The following is a 20,803-nucleotide window of genomic DNA, read 5'->3' on the forward strand; positions in this document are numbered from 1 at the left end:
GTAAGGTCTTAAAAATCAAACAATTATTTTTTTATGATCCTCCAGGTTCATTATGATATATTCTCTTGCCAAAACAATTCAATGAAGACTGCTCGTTCTAGGATTTTATGATTTCAGACTTCTATTGATTTTTATTAAATTAATTCTATGTAAGGTTCAATTAATTCTATGTCTTTATTAAAACTTATTGAGCTTAGATCTACTCTTTAGTGATGAGAATGCCAAAGAATATTCTAGTGGAATTCATTTTATCAAATCAAACCCATCAAACTTTTCATGGTTGGAATTAGTATCCAATTGATACTTTCTCTCTCTTAAACATGAATTCGATGACTCACTCTCTTCTCTTGAATAAAGGATTAAAAAATTAAAAAAAATAATAAAGTTTTGGACTAAAATTGAATATTGAAAAAATTAAATAGACTAAAAATCTTTAACTTAGAAAGCAGAAGAACCAAAGTAAACTTTTCTCATCAATTTTGACATTGTCAACCTTTTTTTTTTCAATTTACTCCTATTTCTTTTAATTTTTTCCTTTCTTAATAAATTTACTTAATTTGGTCATCAATTTAGTTCTAACAATTCAAATCAATAAAAAATTATTAATTATTTCTTAAAATATAATTTTCTTTTATCCATATCTTGATATTAAAATAATTGTTATTTTCTAACTAAACTAACAATTCTGAATTTGAAGTCAATAATAATTTACCTTCTTCTTTAATTTTTTTTTTTTTTGTAATTGTAATTTACTACAGGGTTTTGTTACTCCAAGTCTTCAATATCCAAGTTCTGAATTTCCAATAAATGTAGTATTGTAGGTCATCGTTAAGGTCCAACTCTTATGAGAAAGTAGACAAATAATTTTTTCGTTCTTGGCAAATATTCAGCTAGACAAGTCTTCAAACCACACAAGAAGTTCGATGCGACAGAGTCATTTGCTTTTTTTTTTTTTGTCGTGGCCAATGCGTTTAAATTTTCCACAAGGTTTTGCAGAATTTTTGAAAAATCTGATTTTCCTGGAAAGTAGGGGAACAATAATTTTTTTCCAAGGAAATTCGGCACTCGAGATTGGTCCGAGGAAAGCAGTCAAGAAGAGGAAAAACATGAAAGTCACCACTTCACATTGTGATTGTGATCGTTTCTCACTCACCACCACTTGTGCCATGAAACTATAAGCCAGCCCACTTTTACGTAAAAGTACAGTTTCCTTCCTTCAAACAATAAAAAAAAAATACAGCTGTTGTTCGTATGTACTAGTACTAGTATGGCCCCATAACGTTCGAACTTCAGGTTCGTTTTCAATTGGCCCCATAACGTTTTGGAAAAGGAATTTCTTTTCATTGTTGATAGCAGCCTTCAATCGACTCAATGCTGAAATGTCAAGCAATGAATGCAAAAATAAGTGCTTAATTGACAAAACATGCAAGGATGTTTTCGACAAATTTCTTTTTATTATATTAAAAAATAATATAAATTATTTTTCAGAACTCATCTAAGTTTAAATATTTAAGTTAAAATGTTATTTAATATGGTATTAAATTTATTTATTTTATTATTTTATTTGATAAAAAATAAATATAATATACATATACAAGTTTTAAGTTTAAAATATTTTTATTTAAAAATATATATTAAAAAATAATATAAATTATATTTTAAAATTTCACTTAAATAATTTAAATTTTTAAATTAAACGATTGCCTTACAAACGAGAATCCAAAGCAAAGGAGACAAAAACTCTTTAAGATAAAATCTAGGTCATTTAATTTCACGCGTATAGCCAATGACGAAGACATCCACCGTTTTTCCAAATCAACAAAGACAATTTATTACATGAATATCATGTGTTTTTCACGTATCTTGTTTTAAGTGGTCAAGGATGCTGTGTATCTTGATATAATAGCAGCCATGGTGTAATTAAATGTACTATATCTTTTGCATATATTTTTTTAAAGAAAATTGCCATTGAAGACTACATTCAGCATAGCAGTGAAAGGAACATTTTTTTTTCTATACCCTCTATTTTAAAAATATATAAATTCATTCGTAAATTATTTTAATGATAGATTTAAGGATAAAATTAACAAAGGGTAAATTCTTGTATAATTTTAGTAGATAATTCAACTAAAATATTTTATGTTTGATATATTCTTTCCACGACGAGTGCTCTAATTTCACATTATAGACGGGGGCAGCGCGTAGGTGGTCGTGAGGGGCCACAGCCTTCCAAATTTTTCAGCCATACATTACAATCCTTACACTTTAGTTTATTTTAATAAGGTCTTATGTTAGCCACCACGAAGTTTTGTGTATTACATTGAAGTCCCCATCTTGTTCTTAACTTGCCCCTAAAAATTACAAAGTAATTTACCTATCCGCAGCTACTCATCATACATGTTATTTGATGTTAGAAGAAAATTCTTGGACACCACATATCATGATTGGATTGCTTGGTTCTTAAATATATGTTGATTTCTTCGATAATATATATATATATATATATATATATATATATATAATATTATTGAGTGAAAACTTGTTGGATATAAAAATTGGAATTTTTACTAACGAGTCTTATAACTATTCTTGTATTTATTATACATTTTAACGAATTAATTCATTCAATTTAATTTAATTTGAACCGAATTATTCCACAACATGTAGATTGTTAACACATTGTATGGACAGCGCAGGGCAAGCGCATAGACTTCGTGTATTTTTTGTATTGTTATGTATGGTATTTTTTTAAAAGAATATTTTGGTAGAAAATATATTAAAATTATTTTTTATATATAATTTTTATTTTAACATCAACACATCAAATCATAAAAAAAACAAAATAAAATAAATCAACTTTGGACTGAAGTGGAGGATAGATAAATTTACAGGACGTTGGACATTTCCCTTTATATTTATCATGTGATCATTTCTTCCACAAAGACGATTGAACTTGAAAGAATCAGCCATTTAATCCAAGGAAACGTAGCAGATTAGGATACAAATCCTTTCACATTAACTAAGTTCAATTTATTCCACGCGTGTATGACGAATTGAATACTAGCAAGAAAATGTTGTTTATATGCCACGTATACCAAGTCAGAGAAGACGATCAATGTTCATACCATAAATTTGTTTATTTAATTCGGAGATTCGTAGACAAGTTTGCAAAGGAAGAGTGAGAGTATCATTAAGCTTATGGCTTTTTTGCAAATGCTTTTCCTTCTTTGTCCCATTTTCATGCATTTTATTGTTCCCAATACTGCTCAGCCTGAAATCAACTTTCACCTTTGTGTAGTAGAGAACGGTAACTACACAGCAAATAGCACCTACCAGGCTAATCTCAAGTACCTACTCAACTCTGTTTACAGTAACACAGAAATCGATTACGGGTTTTACAATTTCTCTTACGGAGAAAGTCCTGACAAGGTTTATGCAATTGGACTCTGTCGAGGAGATGTCAAGCCTGGTGCTTGCCGCGACTGCCTCAATTATTCTAGCCTGGCACTAACTTCACTCTGTCCGACTCAAAAGGAGGCTATCATAGGTTTGGACAATTGTATATTACGATACGCAAGCCGTTACATATTTGGCCTCAATGAAGTTGCCCCATACTTTTTCGTGTACAGCTTAACAAATGTCTCGGACGAAAAAGGATTCAACAGGTCTTTGAATAGCTTGTTGGATAGCCTACAAGATGAAGCTGCAGCTGGTGATCCTCGTCGTAAGTATGCAACGGGAAAAATCAGTACTGATGCACCAAACTTTCAGACTATTTATGCACTTTCGCAGTGCACTCCTGATTTGTCACAGGCAGAATGCAGTTCCTGCCTCCGAAATGCTTCCGCACGTGTTGGACAATGTTGTCAGGAAAGGCAAGGAGGAAGAGTCATTTATCCAAGCTGTAATTTTAGGTACGAGATTAACCAATTCTATGAAATCCCAATTGGTGAAGACCCATCTCCTCCTACATCGAAAGGTATATATCCTGAAAAGTTTAGCATCATTGTCTGCCTTAATTTTTTAAATGCTGTGAAAATGTCTAGCTTATACTGTTTCCAGTTATTAGACTAATTCCTGTGAAATGACAATAGACAAGTGTTATAACTGGATAATTTCATGGATTTTCCAGGAAAAAAGAATACAGTCATCATCGTCATCATTCTTTCATTTGTTATTTCTGTCATGGTGATTCTTATCATCAGCTTCTACACGTTTTCAGGAAAGAGGAAATCAAGAGAGAAAGTTAAAAGTAAGACATAATTTTTCTTTTTGTTCATCTGGAAGCCCATTAGGTCTTGGACTATATATTGAATATTTTATTTGGCATTTCAGAAAAAAAATTTCCCTGGGCTGTTAAAGATTGATTTCTGAATATTCAATTCCTTTGTTCAATTCAGCAACTGCTTAAGTTTACGCCACATAAGAATCTGGTTCAATTCAATAGTTTTTTTTTTTTTCTCTCCTACTTGCTGCTTCAGGTGGATCAGTGGATGATGAAATTACCAGAGTGGAATCCTTGCAATATAACTTAGAAATCATTAACCTTGCAACAGAAAATTTTTCTGAAGTTAATAAGCTTGGACAGGGTGGATTTGGTTCTGTGTACAAGGTACGAAATATCAAAATGTTATATATCAATTAGCATCCATCAAAAATGAGTTGACTGTGTTAATATATATATGTGTGTGTGTGTGTGTGTGTGTGTGCATGCTAGAGATATTGATGTTTTTACTATATTTATTTTGCTAACTAATGAGAATCGAATTCTTCGAAGGTTAGTTTCAAGCATTCCTATACATGGTTGTGGTCATAACTCCTAACACCCTTGTTGCTTTCAGGGTACCCTTCCCAACGGACAATATATAGCCGTGAAGAGACTATCTAGGGATTCCACGCAAGGAGAACAAGAGTTCAAGAATGAAGTCCTGCTGGTGGCCAAACTTCAGCACAAGAATTTGGTTAGGCTCCTAGGCTTTTGCTTTGAGCAAGACGAAAGGCTTCTTATCTACGAGTTTATGCTCACTCAAGCCTCGACAACTTCATTTTCGGTACGGCCATGCCTCCTCTTCCAAAACATTCCGATGGAGATTACTGTCTAAAAATAGAAAAAAGAGAAAGAACTAACTCCTGCAAACAAAGCATAAACCAGCAGTTCCTTTATTAAAGCATAGTAATTTTTGATTCATCTAACTGCCATAGTTTACTGAATTTTTAGATCAAACCAAGCGTTCACAATTGGACTGGGAACGACGTTACAAGATCATAGAAGGCATTTCTCGAGGACTTCTTTACCTTCATGAAGATTCTCGTCTCCGGATCATTCACCGTGACCTGAAACCTAGTAACATTTTGTTAGATGCAGAAATGAATGCTAAGATATCAGACTTTGGCATGGCAAGGCTGTTTGCAGGGGATCAAACCCAAGAAAGTACAAGCAGAGTTGTTGGAACCTTGTAAGGTGTATATCAGAAATCAGGGAATACCAAAGTTCCTTTGGTTAATTTTCTTTCTATTTGGCTTGAACTAAAAGAATGAAATAACAAATTATTATTTGCAGTGGATACATGCCTCCAGAGTATGTAATGCGCGGACACTTCTCTGTGAAATCGGATATCTTTAGCTTTGGTGTGCTTGTTTTGGAAATTGTAAGTGGTAGAAAAAGAACTTTTATCAATGAGGAGGAGGTGGAAGACCTTCTGACATATGTGAGTATGATACTGTCTGACTTGCATTTTTCTTGATCCAGATTGCCAGGAAAGACATCGAGCAAAGCACTTTTCTTCTAACACTCTGCTGTTTTTTTCTTAAAATTTTGCAGACGTGGGAAAATTGGAATAGCGGACCAAATTTAGATAAGCTGATAGATCCGACATTAAGGGCTGGCTCAAGAAATGAAATGTTGAGATGTATCCACGTTGGATTACTATGTGTGCAGGAAAATGCACCTGATAGACCAAACATGGCTTCAGTTGTTATCATGCTAAGTTCTTACTCCGTCACTCTTCCAGTACCTCAGAAGCCTGCATTTTTTGCTCGCAGTACGGAACTGCCTGGGACAACATCAACTTGGACCGAGTCTGATCAATCCCGAAGTGCATCTGTCCCATGTTCCATCAATGAGGCTTCAATCTCTGAGCTCTACCCTCGGTAGAGTTTGCGGATGGAGGGTCCACCGTTGAGCATGCTATAGTTTGTTCTGTATCTCAGGACTATTCTCTTGCATTGCAATGCTTGAAGTGTTTGCCTTTTCCTTTATTTTTATTTTTTGTTGGATTGCTGAAATAAAAGCATTTTATAATATTATAATAAAGTGTTGGGAAGTAAGGTAGCATGTTGTTTTTCAAAATATTTTTCAATTAAAAATACATTAAAATAATACTTTTTATTATTTTTTAAAATTTATTTTTAAGATAACATACTAAAATAAATCCAAAAATACATATAAAAAAAATACTCTTAACAAAATAAAAAAAAATTGGCCAACCTTTATTTGGGCAGCACTTCCAAACATGGTTTAGTTTTTTTTTAACAATTTTGTACTCATTATTAGTTAGATAAATTAATAGAATCAAATAAGATTTCAGGCTTTTATTTATTTTTCTAATTTTGTTTTGAAACTATCAAGTTAGTTGACAAGACAATTCTTATAAAATTAATCTTAAACTAAGACTTGGTAATGAGTTAAGGAAGAAGAATTTGAAATTGACTCGGTAGACTAAGTTTAATAAAAATACTAAATAATATAAATAATTTTTATATTAAAAAAAATCTAATTTAACTTGTATCATAGTATGGTAAAAAAACTAATTAGAATCCAAATAATGAGATGAGACAAGGAATACCCCATGGACTCGCCAAGTGATAATCCTTAACCCAAAGCCTGTATAATGACTGTGGGTTTCTCTAGATATCAGGCCCACAAAACCAAGCCTGCATGCAGATTCTTGGTCTGGCAGTTGGAATCAAGGAACAACATTAAACATGATGGATCTTTTTATCGCAAGGGCTGTTCCAAGGAGAGATATATTGATAAGACTTTCACATCGGACCAAGAAAATGAAGCAGATAGAGACCTACCATGGCTTCAGTTTGCAGCAACTCTGTCGTTGTTCCATTACCATCAAGAACTTCGTATTTTATGCACTCTACCGTGGAGGAACAAACATCAAGGCCAGCACGTACTAGATATTCTCTCGTGTACAGAACAACCTACATCAAACATCGAGGTCATTGACTAAGCCTGAAAAATGAATTTTAAAAAATTGAATATATCTTACTAGCAGTGGTTTAAAACCCGACTCGGCCGGGCGGGTCAATCCGGGACCCGGCTAACCCAAGTCTGTAGCCGAGCCGGGTCTAAACAAAAAACAAGCTGGGAATTGGCTTGGCCAAACCCGGTCGACCCGAGACCCGACCGGCCCGGGCAAACCCGACTGAAACCCGAGTTTATTTTTTTATATATATCTTCATGACCGAATCGACTTCGTTTTGGCCTTTTACACTTAAATTAGAGGTTTAATTGTATAAGTATTGAAGTTTGATGTCAATTAGGGACTTAATTGAAACAATCCGAAACCAAGGATCAAAATGGAAAAGGAGCTAGAATCAAGGGATCCAATTATAATTTATCGGGGGGTTTGATTACAAGGTTGTAAAAACATCCAAGGACCAAATCAGAAATATCATTTAAAATTGCAAACACGGTGCCTCTTCATCAGCAACGGTTTCATGCAGCTGGCTGTTCACTGCCTTCATCAATAACGGTTCCATGCAGCTGGCTGTGAGACATTACAGCAGCAACAGCGCCAATTCGTTTTAATTATGGAGCATATGTCACGGCTGTCATCCCCCTGCAAACGTTATCAAGCTGGCTGTTACCAGCACAAGCACTCTGGCCTATAAAAGTAGGAGAAAAGGAGAGGAAAAGAAGAAAGAAGGTGGCAAAAATACTGGAAAAAAAAAAAAAAAACAGCAGAGGAGGGAAAGACAGAAGGAAAAACAGAGAGGAGCCTGGAAGAGAGAAAGAAATAATGTAAACAGAGGAAATCGTTGAGATCAGAACGAGCGTGGCCATCGTCTTCGTCATTTCAAAAAATCAGAAACGAAGAAGAAGAAGAGTGCAGGAATGAAAACAGTAGCAGAAGGAAATAAAAAAAAAAAAAAAAACGTCGCTCGATCACAGCACTGATCACCCTCAACTTCGTCTTCATCTTCAGGCAGCAGCTCCAGGGGACGTTTGAGTGAACCAGAGAGGGAGACAAAAAGGAGAACGACAGGGTAAAAATAAAAAAAGGAACAGAGAAGGAAGAGCAGGGGCAGAAAGAACGTGATAAAAAAAGAAGAAGAGAAAGAACAGAGAGAAGACACAGAGGGGGAGAAGAGAAGAAAAAAAGAACGGGACAGAAGGAGAGTGAAGGAAGAACAGAAACACAAGCAGAAGGCAGGAGGAAGAAGAAGAAAATACAGAAAAAAACCGAAGCAGCATCCTCCGTGTACCACCACCCATCTTCCTCTTCGCCTCCACCAGCGGCACCACTAGCACCTCCTCGAAGCAACCGCAGAGATGAAAGAACACAGTTGACAGGAGGAACGAAAAACAAAGGAAGTAGACAGCACGGTGGAACAGAGGACGAAGAAGAGGGGAGAAACAATGGCGTCTCTGCAACGGGGAAGAAAAAGAAAAACAGCAGCACCACCGGGCTTCTCAGCCGCCACCACAGCCGGCTGACGCGACACCAACGCCACCACCGTGAACGACAGCGCCTCCATTCCAGGTAACACTCTTCTCCTTCTTCTTGTCTCCCCGGTTGGTCTCTTGCATACAGAACGTGTGTTCACGTAACCGGTCACTGTGCTCATGCACAGTAACCAGTTACATGTGTGTGTATAATTCTTCAAAAAAACATTATTTTAAAAAATCTGTGATTTTCCATAAAAATTTTACTGCATTTTGATCCACATGATTTTTATTTTTATAATGTAAAGATATAAATCATGTATTAAAAATACCCAGTTTTCGTGAAGACATTAAAAAATAATAAAAAAATTGTTTTGTTTTCGTATATACAGCCAAGTCTCTCTAAAATATATATATATATATATATATATATATATATATATATAATAAAAAAATCATATTATATTTTCATAAAAAAAAAAAAAAAAGTTTTAACATGCATTTTGGCTTTAATAATCAGTTTTTAAAGTCATAAGAACTGGCCAATATTTCAAAAATTCTAAAAAAATTATTTTGTTTTTTTCTTTTAATATCTAGAATTACGATCTTAAGACGTATTCTGGATATTAAATTATTTGTTGACGTTAGAACAGTTAGGTTTTACCCAATAAGATAAAGATTTATTTATCGAAGAGAACTTTTTCTTAAATCATAGACGGACCAACAACTAGAAAACACAACAAAACTTTAAATTTTATCTGGCAATAAAACAATGCAGCTTACCTTAGGTAGACGTATTTGGGGTGCTAATACCTTTTCATTACGCAACCAATCCCCGTACCCGATCTCTGAGACCAATTAGGATTCCTAGTGACCAAAATACTAGGTGGCGACTCTCATTCAAATTTTTCATTGATAAGAGACAAGAATTCCTTGTCTCCTAATATTTGCCAGATTGATAGAAGATAGATACAAGATTTTAAGGAAGAATATTTTCACCGCTACGCCGCACACGTGCGACAATCTAATTTATTTTTTTTTAATATTATCAAACAACCTGAAAAGAAATGAAATGGTGGCGTCATCACCATATATTATTAAAATAATTGTTTTTTGGTTAGCATTATATGGGTCTCAAGCTTAAAAAGCCTAAAACTATGCACTAATATTGATACAAACATGTTTTTATATTATTTATCTTAAAACCCATAACTATATATTAAAAGCATAAATATTATATAAAAATAGTTGATTTAACTAAATTTTATTAATTTTAATACGGATTTTTTAGTTTTTTTCATATCAAGCTAATAATTAATAATTTAATTAACTTTTCCTTTTTTTCATAAAATCTAATTAGTAGTAATTGTACCCATTCCGCATCTAATTAAGAAAAAGAATAAAACAACAACAATAATTTCTTAAATCTTATGCGAACTTTTCCTTTTTTCATAAAAGCTAATTTCGTTTTCTATATGCCAACTCATGCATTATACAAAATCTTAAATATTATTAAAAAAAAAAAAACCTCTTAAATCATCCCTAAACTATATAGTACATCATTTGAACTTTATATTAATGATCAAAACTATTATATATTAATTATAATTAGTTGTTGTCTAGAAGACTATTATATATTATTATATCGATGAAATTGCCAACTAATTTTCCAAGCAGTTGATTATAAGTTCCTTTAAAGAGAAGTTCTATGGAAGCACTCGGCTTGATCCAACAAAGCTTTAATATTTAAATACCTTAAGCGTGGAGATAGAGCAGACATGCAGGCATGAGAGCTTTTTGGCAGAGATTCAATGCTTGAAATATATATATATATATATATATTCTAGCTACTAATTATAGCAGCAATCCATGAAAACTTGAGTGAATTTAGTTGTTGTCTAGAAGACTATTATATATTATTAAGTATTAAATATAAAGGTGAATAATTCATGTGTGAAGCCCATGGTAAGAACTCTAATAATTAAATACATGTAAGTTTTTGCTTTTAATACTTGAGTGAACTTAGTTGTTGTCTAGAAGACTATTATAATATTATTATATCGATGATATTGCCAACTAATTTTTTCAAGCAGTTGATTATAAGTTCCTTTAAATATAAGATGAAATAATAATAATGATGTATTTGAATTTTATTTAGCATAATAAAATTACTATTTTTTTTCTATATATAAAAAAAAGCTTATCAGTCAATAAAAACAGCTTATAGAAATTTCAAAGAAATGGAGACAAGAACAAAGAGTTTTTATTTTTTATTATATCTAAATAGAGTTACATAGTATATATTTATAATAATTCTAAATTGTTTAAAAAACCTAGTCATTCAAAAAATCTTAACCATTCAAAGAATATTAATAATTTTTCTTAACATCTTTTTACTGTATCACACGAACATTGCCCCAACATCCCCAACCTAGTAATTATTCCTAGTAACAAAAAAGAAAAAAAAAAATCTACCTATGAGCCATGTCGCACCCTCGTAGCGGAGTGGCGACCCTCGATTGATTTTAAATTATTTTTTTTTGTATTGTGAATAAGGAAATCACCACTTAGTATTATGATTACTAGGAACCCTAACTAGTCTTTCAGAGATTTTAAGGTAAAGGACTGGTTGCGTAAAGGAAAGGTATTAGCACCCTTAGTACGCCCTACCTAAAGTAAGCTGCTTGGTGTTTGGTTTGCATTATAATTACTATGGTGTTGGTGTTTTTTAATCTCATTAGTTTTCCTAGGATAAGTTTGCTATGATGAACAAACTTGGACTCAAAATTTAAAAAGAAAGAACCATTGGTCAATGTGGATCACACTCTTAGATATGTCTACAAAGTATCAAGGAGAACCAATGCAGATCTCTTGAAATTTGTGTTTGATACAGACTAAATTTATAACCTATGATTTATGAGATAGGTAAAATAGAAATCTAATAGATTTAATGTGCCTAAGAACTCATTTTTTTCTTAGTATCTCAAGTGTTTGCGACTCGTAAATCGCAAGGAAAAGAAACAAAGATTTAGAAATCTACGAAAATTCAAAACGCTTTAAAAGCCTCTTTTTTTACCTTAGTGTTTCATACTTTCACGGCTCGTAAACCGTGAAGTTAAAAATTGAAATCCTCTCAATTATAATCGAGGCTTCTTTCAAGGATGTGTGATGACTTATTATTCCTAGAAAAATATTTTGGATATTAACAACTTGGAGCTTCTTTATCCAAATATTAACAGCGAATAATAACACGTTATTCCCAATAATATTTTGGATATTCATCACTTTAGAATTTCTTTATCCAAACATTAACAGTGAATAATAGATGAATTCTCCAAAACATAAAATTTTTGTATTTTTTTTTGGAATATTGGCCAACACCCTTTGGAGTTTTATAAAAATATTGTAAAATCCAGAATGCAAGAAAATAATTTTTTGTGTTTAAAAAATCCATGTTATAACACATTTTCTTTTAAACTTCAAATATTTGTTTTTTTAAGAGAAAATTCAAAATATATTAAGGTAATGGTCGTATGCACAAAATTGTTTTATATATATTTTCCACATTACGTCAAAAACCGGATATTCTACGTATGAGATTTGTACTCTAGATAAGAGTTTTTATTTTTTATTATATCAAAATAGAGTTACATAGTGTGTGTGTGTATAGTAATTTTAAATTGTTTAAAAAAACCTAGTCATTCAAAAATTCCTAACCATTCAAAGAATATTAATAATTTTTCTTAACATGTATTTACTGTATCACACGAACGTTGCCCCCAACATCCCCAACCTAGTAATTATTCCTAGTAATAAAAAAGAAAAAAGAAAAACTACCTATGAGCCACAAGCATAAGAAATTTGACTAAGACGAGAAACAGTACCCACCCCAAGTTTGAACTTAATTTTGTCTCGTGATGTTGAATTAATAACCGTACCTGGTGAAGAAAAATCTTTAAAAGCATAGTCGACTTGATTGCATGTCAAGCTTGTAGTCTTAAAAAAATATAATTTCAAAGGACGAGAATTTCTTTCTTGTTAAGTTCTTTTCACTGTGGCTTTGTTCTTTGATGCTTTAATGAATTCCATTGACTAACAAAAAAGCAATGGTCTAAAATAGCTTGCTAGCAGCTGCATTTCGTCGTAGAAATATTCTTTTTTTGAAGTTTAACATCTTCAACTCCTCTTTTTACAGTGCTACAAATTTTTTGATCATCTTGCTATTAAATTTTATTTTTTTTATTTTTTTTATGCTTTCATATTTAATATTTAAAATTATAATCTACATGCGAGTCACTTTTTAATATTAAATAAATCAGGTTTTTTCCATAAAAAAATAATAAAAATCTTTCTTTCAAAAATATATTTTTTTTATTTTTATTTGCATATGGTCAAGTCTTTCAAAAATAAATTATACTTGCATATTTATCATATTAAAAAATAATAAAAAATAGTCCTTTTATTTTTATTATATTATTGGATTTAATAACTAATTTATTAAAGTCATTAGAACTTAGCCTACATTTCAAAAACATCAAAAATTTTATTTTATTTTTTATTAGTATTCGAGATTATGAAAACTTATACGTAAAATATATTCTCAATATTAAATAAAAAAGACAGTTTAGTTTATTTTTATGTTTTAGCATGAGAACGGTTATGGTTTAAGAATCTTTTTACCGAGAAATATTTTTCTTAAATCTTAGACAGATTAACAACTAGACAACACAAAAATACCTTAGTTTAGATTAGACAAATAAATAATACAGCTTACTTTAAGTGAGATTTACTATGAGTGATATACAACCAATCCTCTTATCAAGACTCTAAACGTGCGTTTGACATTGTATTTTAAAAGCGCTTTAAAAATATTTAAAAGCGCTTTTAAAAATATTTAAAATTTTTTTTTACTTTAAATTAATATGTTTTTGATGTGCTGATCTCAAAAATAATTTTTAAAAAATAAAAAAATATTATTGACATATTTTTTTAAGTGAAAAAACTTTGAAAAAACAATCACAACCACACTTTCAAACACGTCAGAGCAACTATATTATGACTATTTATTTTTAATTGATAAGAAATAAGGAATTTCTTTTTTTCCACCATAGAAAGATCCCACTTCTAAAAGATGATCACCACAATGCCAATAACCTCAAATCTGTTGCTTATATTACTAGATTTATATCCAGCAACAAATTAACACGATTATAGTTGTTCGTTGTGTGGGCAAATGTATAAAGAATTTGAAGTTAAATCTCTAAACCTAAACCTAACACACACACACACACATATAAATTACTAAAATGTTGGCCAATTATAAAATAATAAAAAAAAAAACATTTATGTTCATACACCCGTAGAAACTTCGAAAAAGAAATTTCCATAAGTCAATGTCAATATGATAGGAGCCTGCTTAATACCTAACAATGAAAAAAAAAACGTAATTTTGGCATAAAAAGCTTATTAGAAAATGTCCTTGTTGTAAAATTAATAAAAATAGCATATATAAATACCAGAATACCATGTATAACCACAGAGACGTAGATATAGCTAGACTCCATGCAATAGTTCTTGGACCCACATTTCAACTGTGCAGGTATCTCCATAATCCTCCACCCTGCATGTTTGACCTTCAGTTGAAAATTGCGGACCCCATAAACAATCTTCTCCATTTGATTCAAGTAATCCAACGTTCTCTTCTATGATCTGATTTTCATTAATTATGAGATCATTCACAAGATTAAAGCTTGAAGAAAAATAACTGATAGGCAGCTTCGGTGAGCCCTCCGAGTCTTCTGGCTTCAATATTTTTGGAGCAGTGGGAAGTGGAACGTCAATATTTTCAGATAACTTCCTTTTCTTGAATTCTGCTGTGGATGTTTGTGTTCCTTGCAGTTTCGGTGCTTGCGCTGCAGTATTGATATTGTTCTTTACGTAATTTTTCTTCAAGCGGGTGTTCCACAAATTTTTTATCTCATTATCTGTTCTTCCAGGTAATTTTGCTGCAATTGCAGACCATCTGAGACAGGTGAAAGAAAGTTAAGTCATTGAACTTATGTAGAAGCTCTGAATTATTGTTCTTCCTGATGATCAAGAAAATAAAAACCTTGAAATACATCATACTTGTAATTCATAGTAAATTAAAAGAAGCTGTTAGTAGTGAGGTTAGAATTTTGAAGTAGCTCGAGTATATATTTGAGTAATATTCATGGAAGCCCCCTGTCTATAGGGTTGTTGGATCAACAGGAATTATCTCACCACTCAGAAGGTGGAGGAACTTTGTCTTCAAAAAGTGCACACCTCATGGCTGTGAGATATCGAACCTCTAGTTACCTACCTTAAATATGGTCTTTAAGAAATGCAGAAAATAAGTGATATTTGAAAGTGTAAAAGAATCATCTTAACCCAATAACTTAAGTTGTAACGTAAGGTTTCAAGATATGATTCATATTATCTTGTACTTATTTTTTTATCAAATAAATAGGGATAATAAGATTTGAATTCGTGATCGTTTGGTTATCAAAGCTATAATATCATGTTAAAGAATCATCGCAATCCAATAACATAAGCTGTAAAGTGAGATCTCAAGATATTATTTATATTATTTTCTAATAAAAAACTTGAAAAATGATATAAAAAAAATTAAAAATAGAATTAAAAAAAAAACACTGGAACTTTCGGTTTAAATGCAATATTTTTTCATCTAGAAAACTAAAAAAAACCTAGGTTTTTAGTTTTCCATATTTGCACTGGTTTGAAAAACACATTTTATAGATTCTTCAATTTTTTAATACAAGTTTTTCATTGTTTTTTCAAATCAGGAAAAAAAAAAGTGACCAATAATTGTTTTTTAATAAAATATTGGTTAGTTTTCAGTTTAATCTATACTTGTTAATCATTATTGTGATTTTGCATGAAATCATGCATCTAACTTGTCATGTGTTTAATAATTGTTGAAGGGGAACTAGGTAAGTGGAACTTGTGAAATAGATCACCCAAGATGAAGCAGAAAGAAATGGAATTTGAGGAACAAATCTTGCCCTAACGAAGAATATCAATATTTTTTAGTACTTAATTTACCTATTTCCAAGAATCTCATGCAGCTTGAGTATGGTTTCCACTTCTTCCATGCTGAAGTTTCCACGCTTTATATCCGGCCTCAAGTAGTTCATCCAACGTAGCCTGCAACTCTTCCCTGACCTTAACAAACCTAAGAGAAATCGGAGAAGAAAGCAATGAAACCTCACTGTCGCCATTTTCTTTGGTGAAATATTTGAAATTCAACTAAAGATCTGAGTACTACTTATTCCTTACCGGCAGCTTTCGGCATCTCAATCCAATTCCGAATGCCATGTCTGTTAATATAAGCTATCAACTTCTGATCTTCTTCAGGACTCCATGTCCCCCTTTTCAAAGGCAGATTCTGAGAGTTACGTGCAATCTTTCTCATCGTCGCCAGCTTGATGCATGTAAAATCCATGTCTATCTGGATTACCAGTTGTTCCAGTTGATTAATTCTTCAATTTAATATAACACCTGCCGGAGTCAAGTCATTGTATATATATATATTCCAGTTGGAAAACGTGTTTCAAAGTTCAAGATTTCCAAAGTATTCACGGACTAATTGTAAAATGAAACTTCTGACTAGAAAATATGTAAGTCACAAGTGATGCATAATATATAGCATGAATAAAAACTAAAATTTTTAGATTTTAAGGTTACAATCCTAGAATATATATATATAAAAAATAGATAGAGGAAATATTTTCTAAAAAAATTAAAAAATGTGTTTCAAAGTTCAAATTTTCCAAAGTTTTTTATAAAGGGACTAATTGTAAAATGAACCTTCTGACTAGCAAATATGGAAGTTACATGAATAAAAACTAAGATTTTCAGACTTTTAAGTTACAATCCTAAAATAAAAAGAAATATTTAGAGGAAATATTTTCTAATAAGGTTGTAATTCAATAATCTAATGGAAAAAAAAAAACTAAAAGCACACCAACTAATTATATATAGATAAAAAACCATTCTATTTAAAAAAATTCAAAGTTAAGTAGGAAAAGTAAGTAAAATCCAGAATTAAATAGAATAAATTATTAAAATAATATCTTTTAAGTTTAATTTAAAAGCTTTCAAGACTTTGGCTGATCTATTACAGCGACATGATCCTCTTATAGACTAGGTTTATAGAGCTTTTTAATGAAATTTGAATTCGATTTAACAATTAAATTTAAAAATATAATTGTTTTTATTCAAATATATATTTTATGAGTTTTTTTTTTATGGGCTTCATTATCTATCTTGTCCATAAACATATTATTAACACATTCCATATTATTAACACATCTTTATTTGAGGACCCTCCAGTACCTTTCCTTTACTCGGCCTGAACTTTCCTTGCCATCAACAAAGTCTATTAGTTCATGAATTATCCACGTGTCTCTCTCATTGACAGGCTGTCAAGCGTATTTTACGCTATCTCCATCACGCGTCTAACCTTGGTCTCTACTTTTCCTCATCTTCTTCGTTTAAACTTACTGCCTTCTCAGATGCCGATTGGGCAGGGTATCCAGATGACCGCAAATCAACTCAACGGGTGGTTTTTGTGTCTATTTTGGCTCGCACCTCATTTCTTGGGGCTCTAAGAAGCAACCCACCATAGCTAGATCTTCAACGGAGGCTGAATACAAGGTAGTGGCGATCACCACCTGTGAAATCCTTTGGATTCAGTCACTGTTAAAAGAATTAGCTATCTTCTTAGTTGATCCACCACCTTCTTTGTGGTGCGACAATTTAGTTGCTACTTATCTGTCCGTCCGTCAATCCTATATTACATCCTAGAACTATTACATTCTAGAACTAAACATGTTGAACTTGATTTTCATTTTGTAAGGGAAAGGGTTGCAGCTAAAACACTTAAAGTTGCATTTGTTTCAAGCAAAGATCAAGTGGCAGACATCCTGACAAAGCCACTATCTCTCCGATTCGATTCAACCTACTTCGCTCAGCTCTTACTATATCCCCTGTGTAACTTGACTCCAGGGGGACCATTGAGGCCCTGGACCATGCCAGCACCAATTCAACATGCCAGGACGCCTCTGGATGAAAATAACAGAATCCCATTTATGTGATCCTCTAGAATTGTTGTGCGCATCATAAAATGATGGGGTGTACAGCTGAGATTTAATCTTGCAATTGTTTGTTATGATGTGGTCATGTAATGTTGGCTATAAATGCTCACTATTCCAGCTCCATTATATGAAAGGAATAAAAGTCAGAGAAAATACCTTTAGAAAAAATCTCTCCTTTCTGGCATTTTGTCAAACATGTTTCGTGCGTGTTTATTCTTCTTCATTTTCTCATTACTGTAGACGGTGAAGAAAACTCCAAGGAAATCACATTCAATTTCATTTCATTTTAAGAATTACTAATGGACAGGACGGTGGATAGCTAGCAACTTCACTTTGTAAAGAGACATTAAAAAAACACCAATAATTCTGACCGTTATAAGGTCAAGATTAGTCATCCATGGATAACTACAAAACCTTTCATCTTAACTATAATATTTGCCAATTGTTGAGGACTAACCTCTCCGGTTTCAACGAACAAGACACCGACATTGTGGAAGAAATATGGTGCAAGGAAAGAAGCCGTGCGTGTAGCACATGGTTTGAGGTGATTGTGATTTTTAAGTTCATTGTTCAAGAACAGGATATAGAAGAGCAAGCCCTTGTAGTCGTCAACCTCCATGATTAAATCACATGGTCTAGGTAAAAACTAGATAAGATACCCGCATTAACAAAATGTGGATGTTGATTAAATTATTTAATTTGATAAAAGTGGTCAAAAAAAATAATAAATCAAATCTAATAGCTCTACGTTGGCAAAAACTAGTTTAACTTTTTGATGTCGGCATTCTTGGAATGCCCCATTATATGTTCCATTCTTGGACGCTTAATTCAAAGTGTTTTCATTGCAAACTTAGAATTTTTTTTGTTTGGGTTGAATTCAGAGAGAATTAATTTCAACAAAAAAATAATAATAATTAAAAACAATGAATGCAATTAGGATGGATGGGACATGTCTCGTATCTTTCTCGTTTAAAAATGACTGAGATTCATTATAAAACTATTATAAAAAAAATAAAATTTCCTCTGTTTTTGTTCATCTAATCAAACATGTTTTTGCCTTTTCTATACTAAAATGCTAACCAAACACAGTTTATGTGTTTGTAAAATTAACTCAAATGAAACCAATATTTAACTATCATTCAATTGCTTTTTTTAATGATGTATACGATGTAACAAATAGTTTCAACATTTAAAAAAAAAAACTTTGTCACACCTAACATCACGGCGATCTTAAAAAGTAATATAAAAGGAAAAGAAACAAATACATTATATTTTATTTTTAAAAGAAAAGGTTTTGTTTAAAAAGTTATCACTTAGTATTATGATTACAAAAAACACTAGCTAGTCAATAAAGATTTTGTAATACAAAGCTGGTTAAGCAAAATAGAATATACCATCACCTATAAAACATCTTACCTGAGATAAGTTGCATTACTGGTTTTGTTTTAAATTGTTAAGGGTCTATTGTATTATGCTATTGATATTTTGTCTATAATATTCCTGATTCTATCATCGGTGAATATTAAACTACAAATACTTTTAACTTTGGTGTTGGTAAGTATTACTTGAAGAAAATATATGATATTTCTAATTTTGACGTCAGTTAATATTAGGATCAAAAATAATTTCTAATTTTTGCCAAGTTCTTATAATTAGATTTAATAAACTTGTTACTAAGCATCAAAATACATGCAAAATATTTTTTTGTATTTAATGTGTTCTTATTTTTTTGTTAGAAAAAAAAAAAGCTAAAACAAAGATTTGTTTTTTCTTCTTATTTTAGGTTTACTGGCATCACAGATATCAAAAGCCAACATAAAAAGCATTCAAAAGAAAATCGGGCCACTTAATTCATGTGTAAATGGTCCCTCCCAAACAAAGAAACTTATTATAACAAGCCTTTCAACTTTTTTGAGCAAAATTAAAATATCAGATTCAGCTAAACAAAACAGATATCCTCCTCATGAACTATATGCTATACTGTCTAGAATTCAGACCCGGAAAAAAAAAAAAAAAAAAAAAAAAAAAAGACTTCCCTGATCTCTACTTGAAGGAAAGCGACGACTTTAAGCATGGCCGGAAAAAAAACACCCAGCTTAGCACAAATTCCACTCGGACTAGAAGCCTCTTAACTCACTCTACTTATAAGAAAAGCATGCATATTTAAAGGCAGAAAGGATGAAATAAGCTTCCCCAGAATTGTTCATCATTTTGATTAACATATGCTCTTCCAAGAAAAACAGATCAAGCAATGAGCATAGAAAATTATCAAACATATACTGACAGTCTTACAGATAAGATGAAAAACCAGAAACTTATGCCAAAATACTAGCCACTGTCAATAAATATCTAAGGCTCTGCATTCCAAAATGATACCGTTCTCTAACAGAAGAGAAACTGAACTTCCAAGTAAAAAAAATAAAATTAACATGCTCTGAATATACACTTAGAATACCATCTGAACTAATCAAACACAGACTCTAATCATATTCTTGTACCATACCAATCCAAGTACACAGGAGGAAGGCCTAGGAGTTCGAAGGAATAAAAGGGCAAAAACACACCCGTTGTTGTGCTGCTACTATTTCTCTTTCCTTTCCTTCCACTAATCCAGACTAGTTTTTAGAAAGGGTTTGTTGCTTAGGGTGTTGTAAACATGGCTCTCAGTTGTTTTTAGGAGTGTGATGGATGTATTGTGTTGCTGGGAAAAAATGGAAGGCAAGGGTGCTGGTACTTGTGACTGGGAAAATCAAGAAGCAGGGGCTTCTTTTTTTTTGTGTTCTCTCCACCCTTCCCTACGGTTTTGTCATTAAGTTCTTATAGGCCAAAAGGTATCAGCAAAATCCCCATTAAATCTGATTTCCTCCACTTTTCAGGGAGAACGAAGCCTTTTGAATGAAAAACCACAACAGCTATCTTGCTCAGAAACGGGCGCGACTGTCCTCATCTTCTTAGACTGTCAGGGACAGCTTCTTGTTGTGCCACG

The 20,803-nt window shown here is 32.1% G+C and overlaps 1 protein-coding gene, 1 long non-coding RNA gene and 1 pseudogene across 2 annotated transcripts; 2 read left to right on the forward strand and 1 right to left on the reverse strand.

Moving 5' to 3' along the window:
• The first annotated feature begins 3,137 nt into the window (after nucleotides 1-3,137).
• On the forward strand, nucleotides 3,138-6,334 carry LOC118058717 (cysteine-rich receptor-like protein kinase 29; annotated as a pseudogene).
• Nucleotides 6,335-14,093: 7,759 nt separating this feature from the next.
• LOC118058744 (transcription factor MYB15) lies at nucleotides 14,094-17,161 on the reverse strand. The gene is made up of 4 exons (XM_035071493.2): nucleotides 17,057-17,161; nucleotides 15,998-16,219; nucleotides 15,764-15,893; nucleotides 14,094-14,702 (listed from the first exon to the last, which is right to left on the reverse strand). Exons 2-4 carry the CDS (start codon nucleotides 16,161-16,163, stop codon nucleotides 14,234-14,236), a joined length of 765 nt encoding a protein of 254 aa, XP_034927384.1. The 5' UTR covers nucleotides 16,164-16,219; nucleotides 17,057-17,161; the 3' UTR covers nucleotides 14,094-14,233.
• A 28-nt stretch (nucleotides 17,162-17,189) lies between these two features.
• On the forward strand, nucleotides 17,190-18,011 carry LOC118058801 (uncharacterized). Its single transcript, XR_004689234.2, has 2 exons — nucleotides 17,190-17,377; nucleotides 17,580-18,011. It is a non-coding gene; the product is annotated as an uncharacterized lncRNA (long non-coding RNA).
• The last annotated feature ends 2,792 nt before the right edge of the window (nucleotides 18,012-20,803 follow it).

The sequence above is a fragment of the Populus alba genome, chromosome 4 (assembly GCF_005239225.2).
Source record: "Populus alba chromosome 4, ASM523922v2, whole genome shotgun sequence".
Taxonomy (NCBI): domain Eukaryota; kingdom Viridiplantae; phylum Streptophyta; class Magnoliopsida; order Malpighiales; family Salicaceae; genus Populus; species Populus alba.

Bases quoted from the DNA above. Each gene is read 5' to 3' on its own strand.
- LOC118058744 (XM_035071493.2), bottom strand. From the start codon at position 16,163: ATGGATTTTACATGCATCAAGCTGGCGACGATGAGAAAGATTGCACGT. The intron at 15,894-15,997 runs GTAAGGAATAAG...GATTTCTCTTAG, and splicing joins TGAGATGCCGAAAGCTGCCG to GTTTGTTAAGGTCAGGGAAG. The intron at 14,703-15,763 runs GTAAATTAAGTA...CACCTGTCTCAG, and splicing joins CATGAGATTCTTGGAAATAG to ATGGTCTGCAATTGCAGCAA.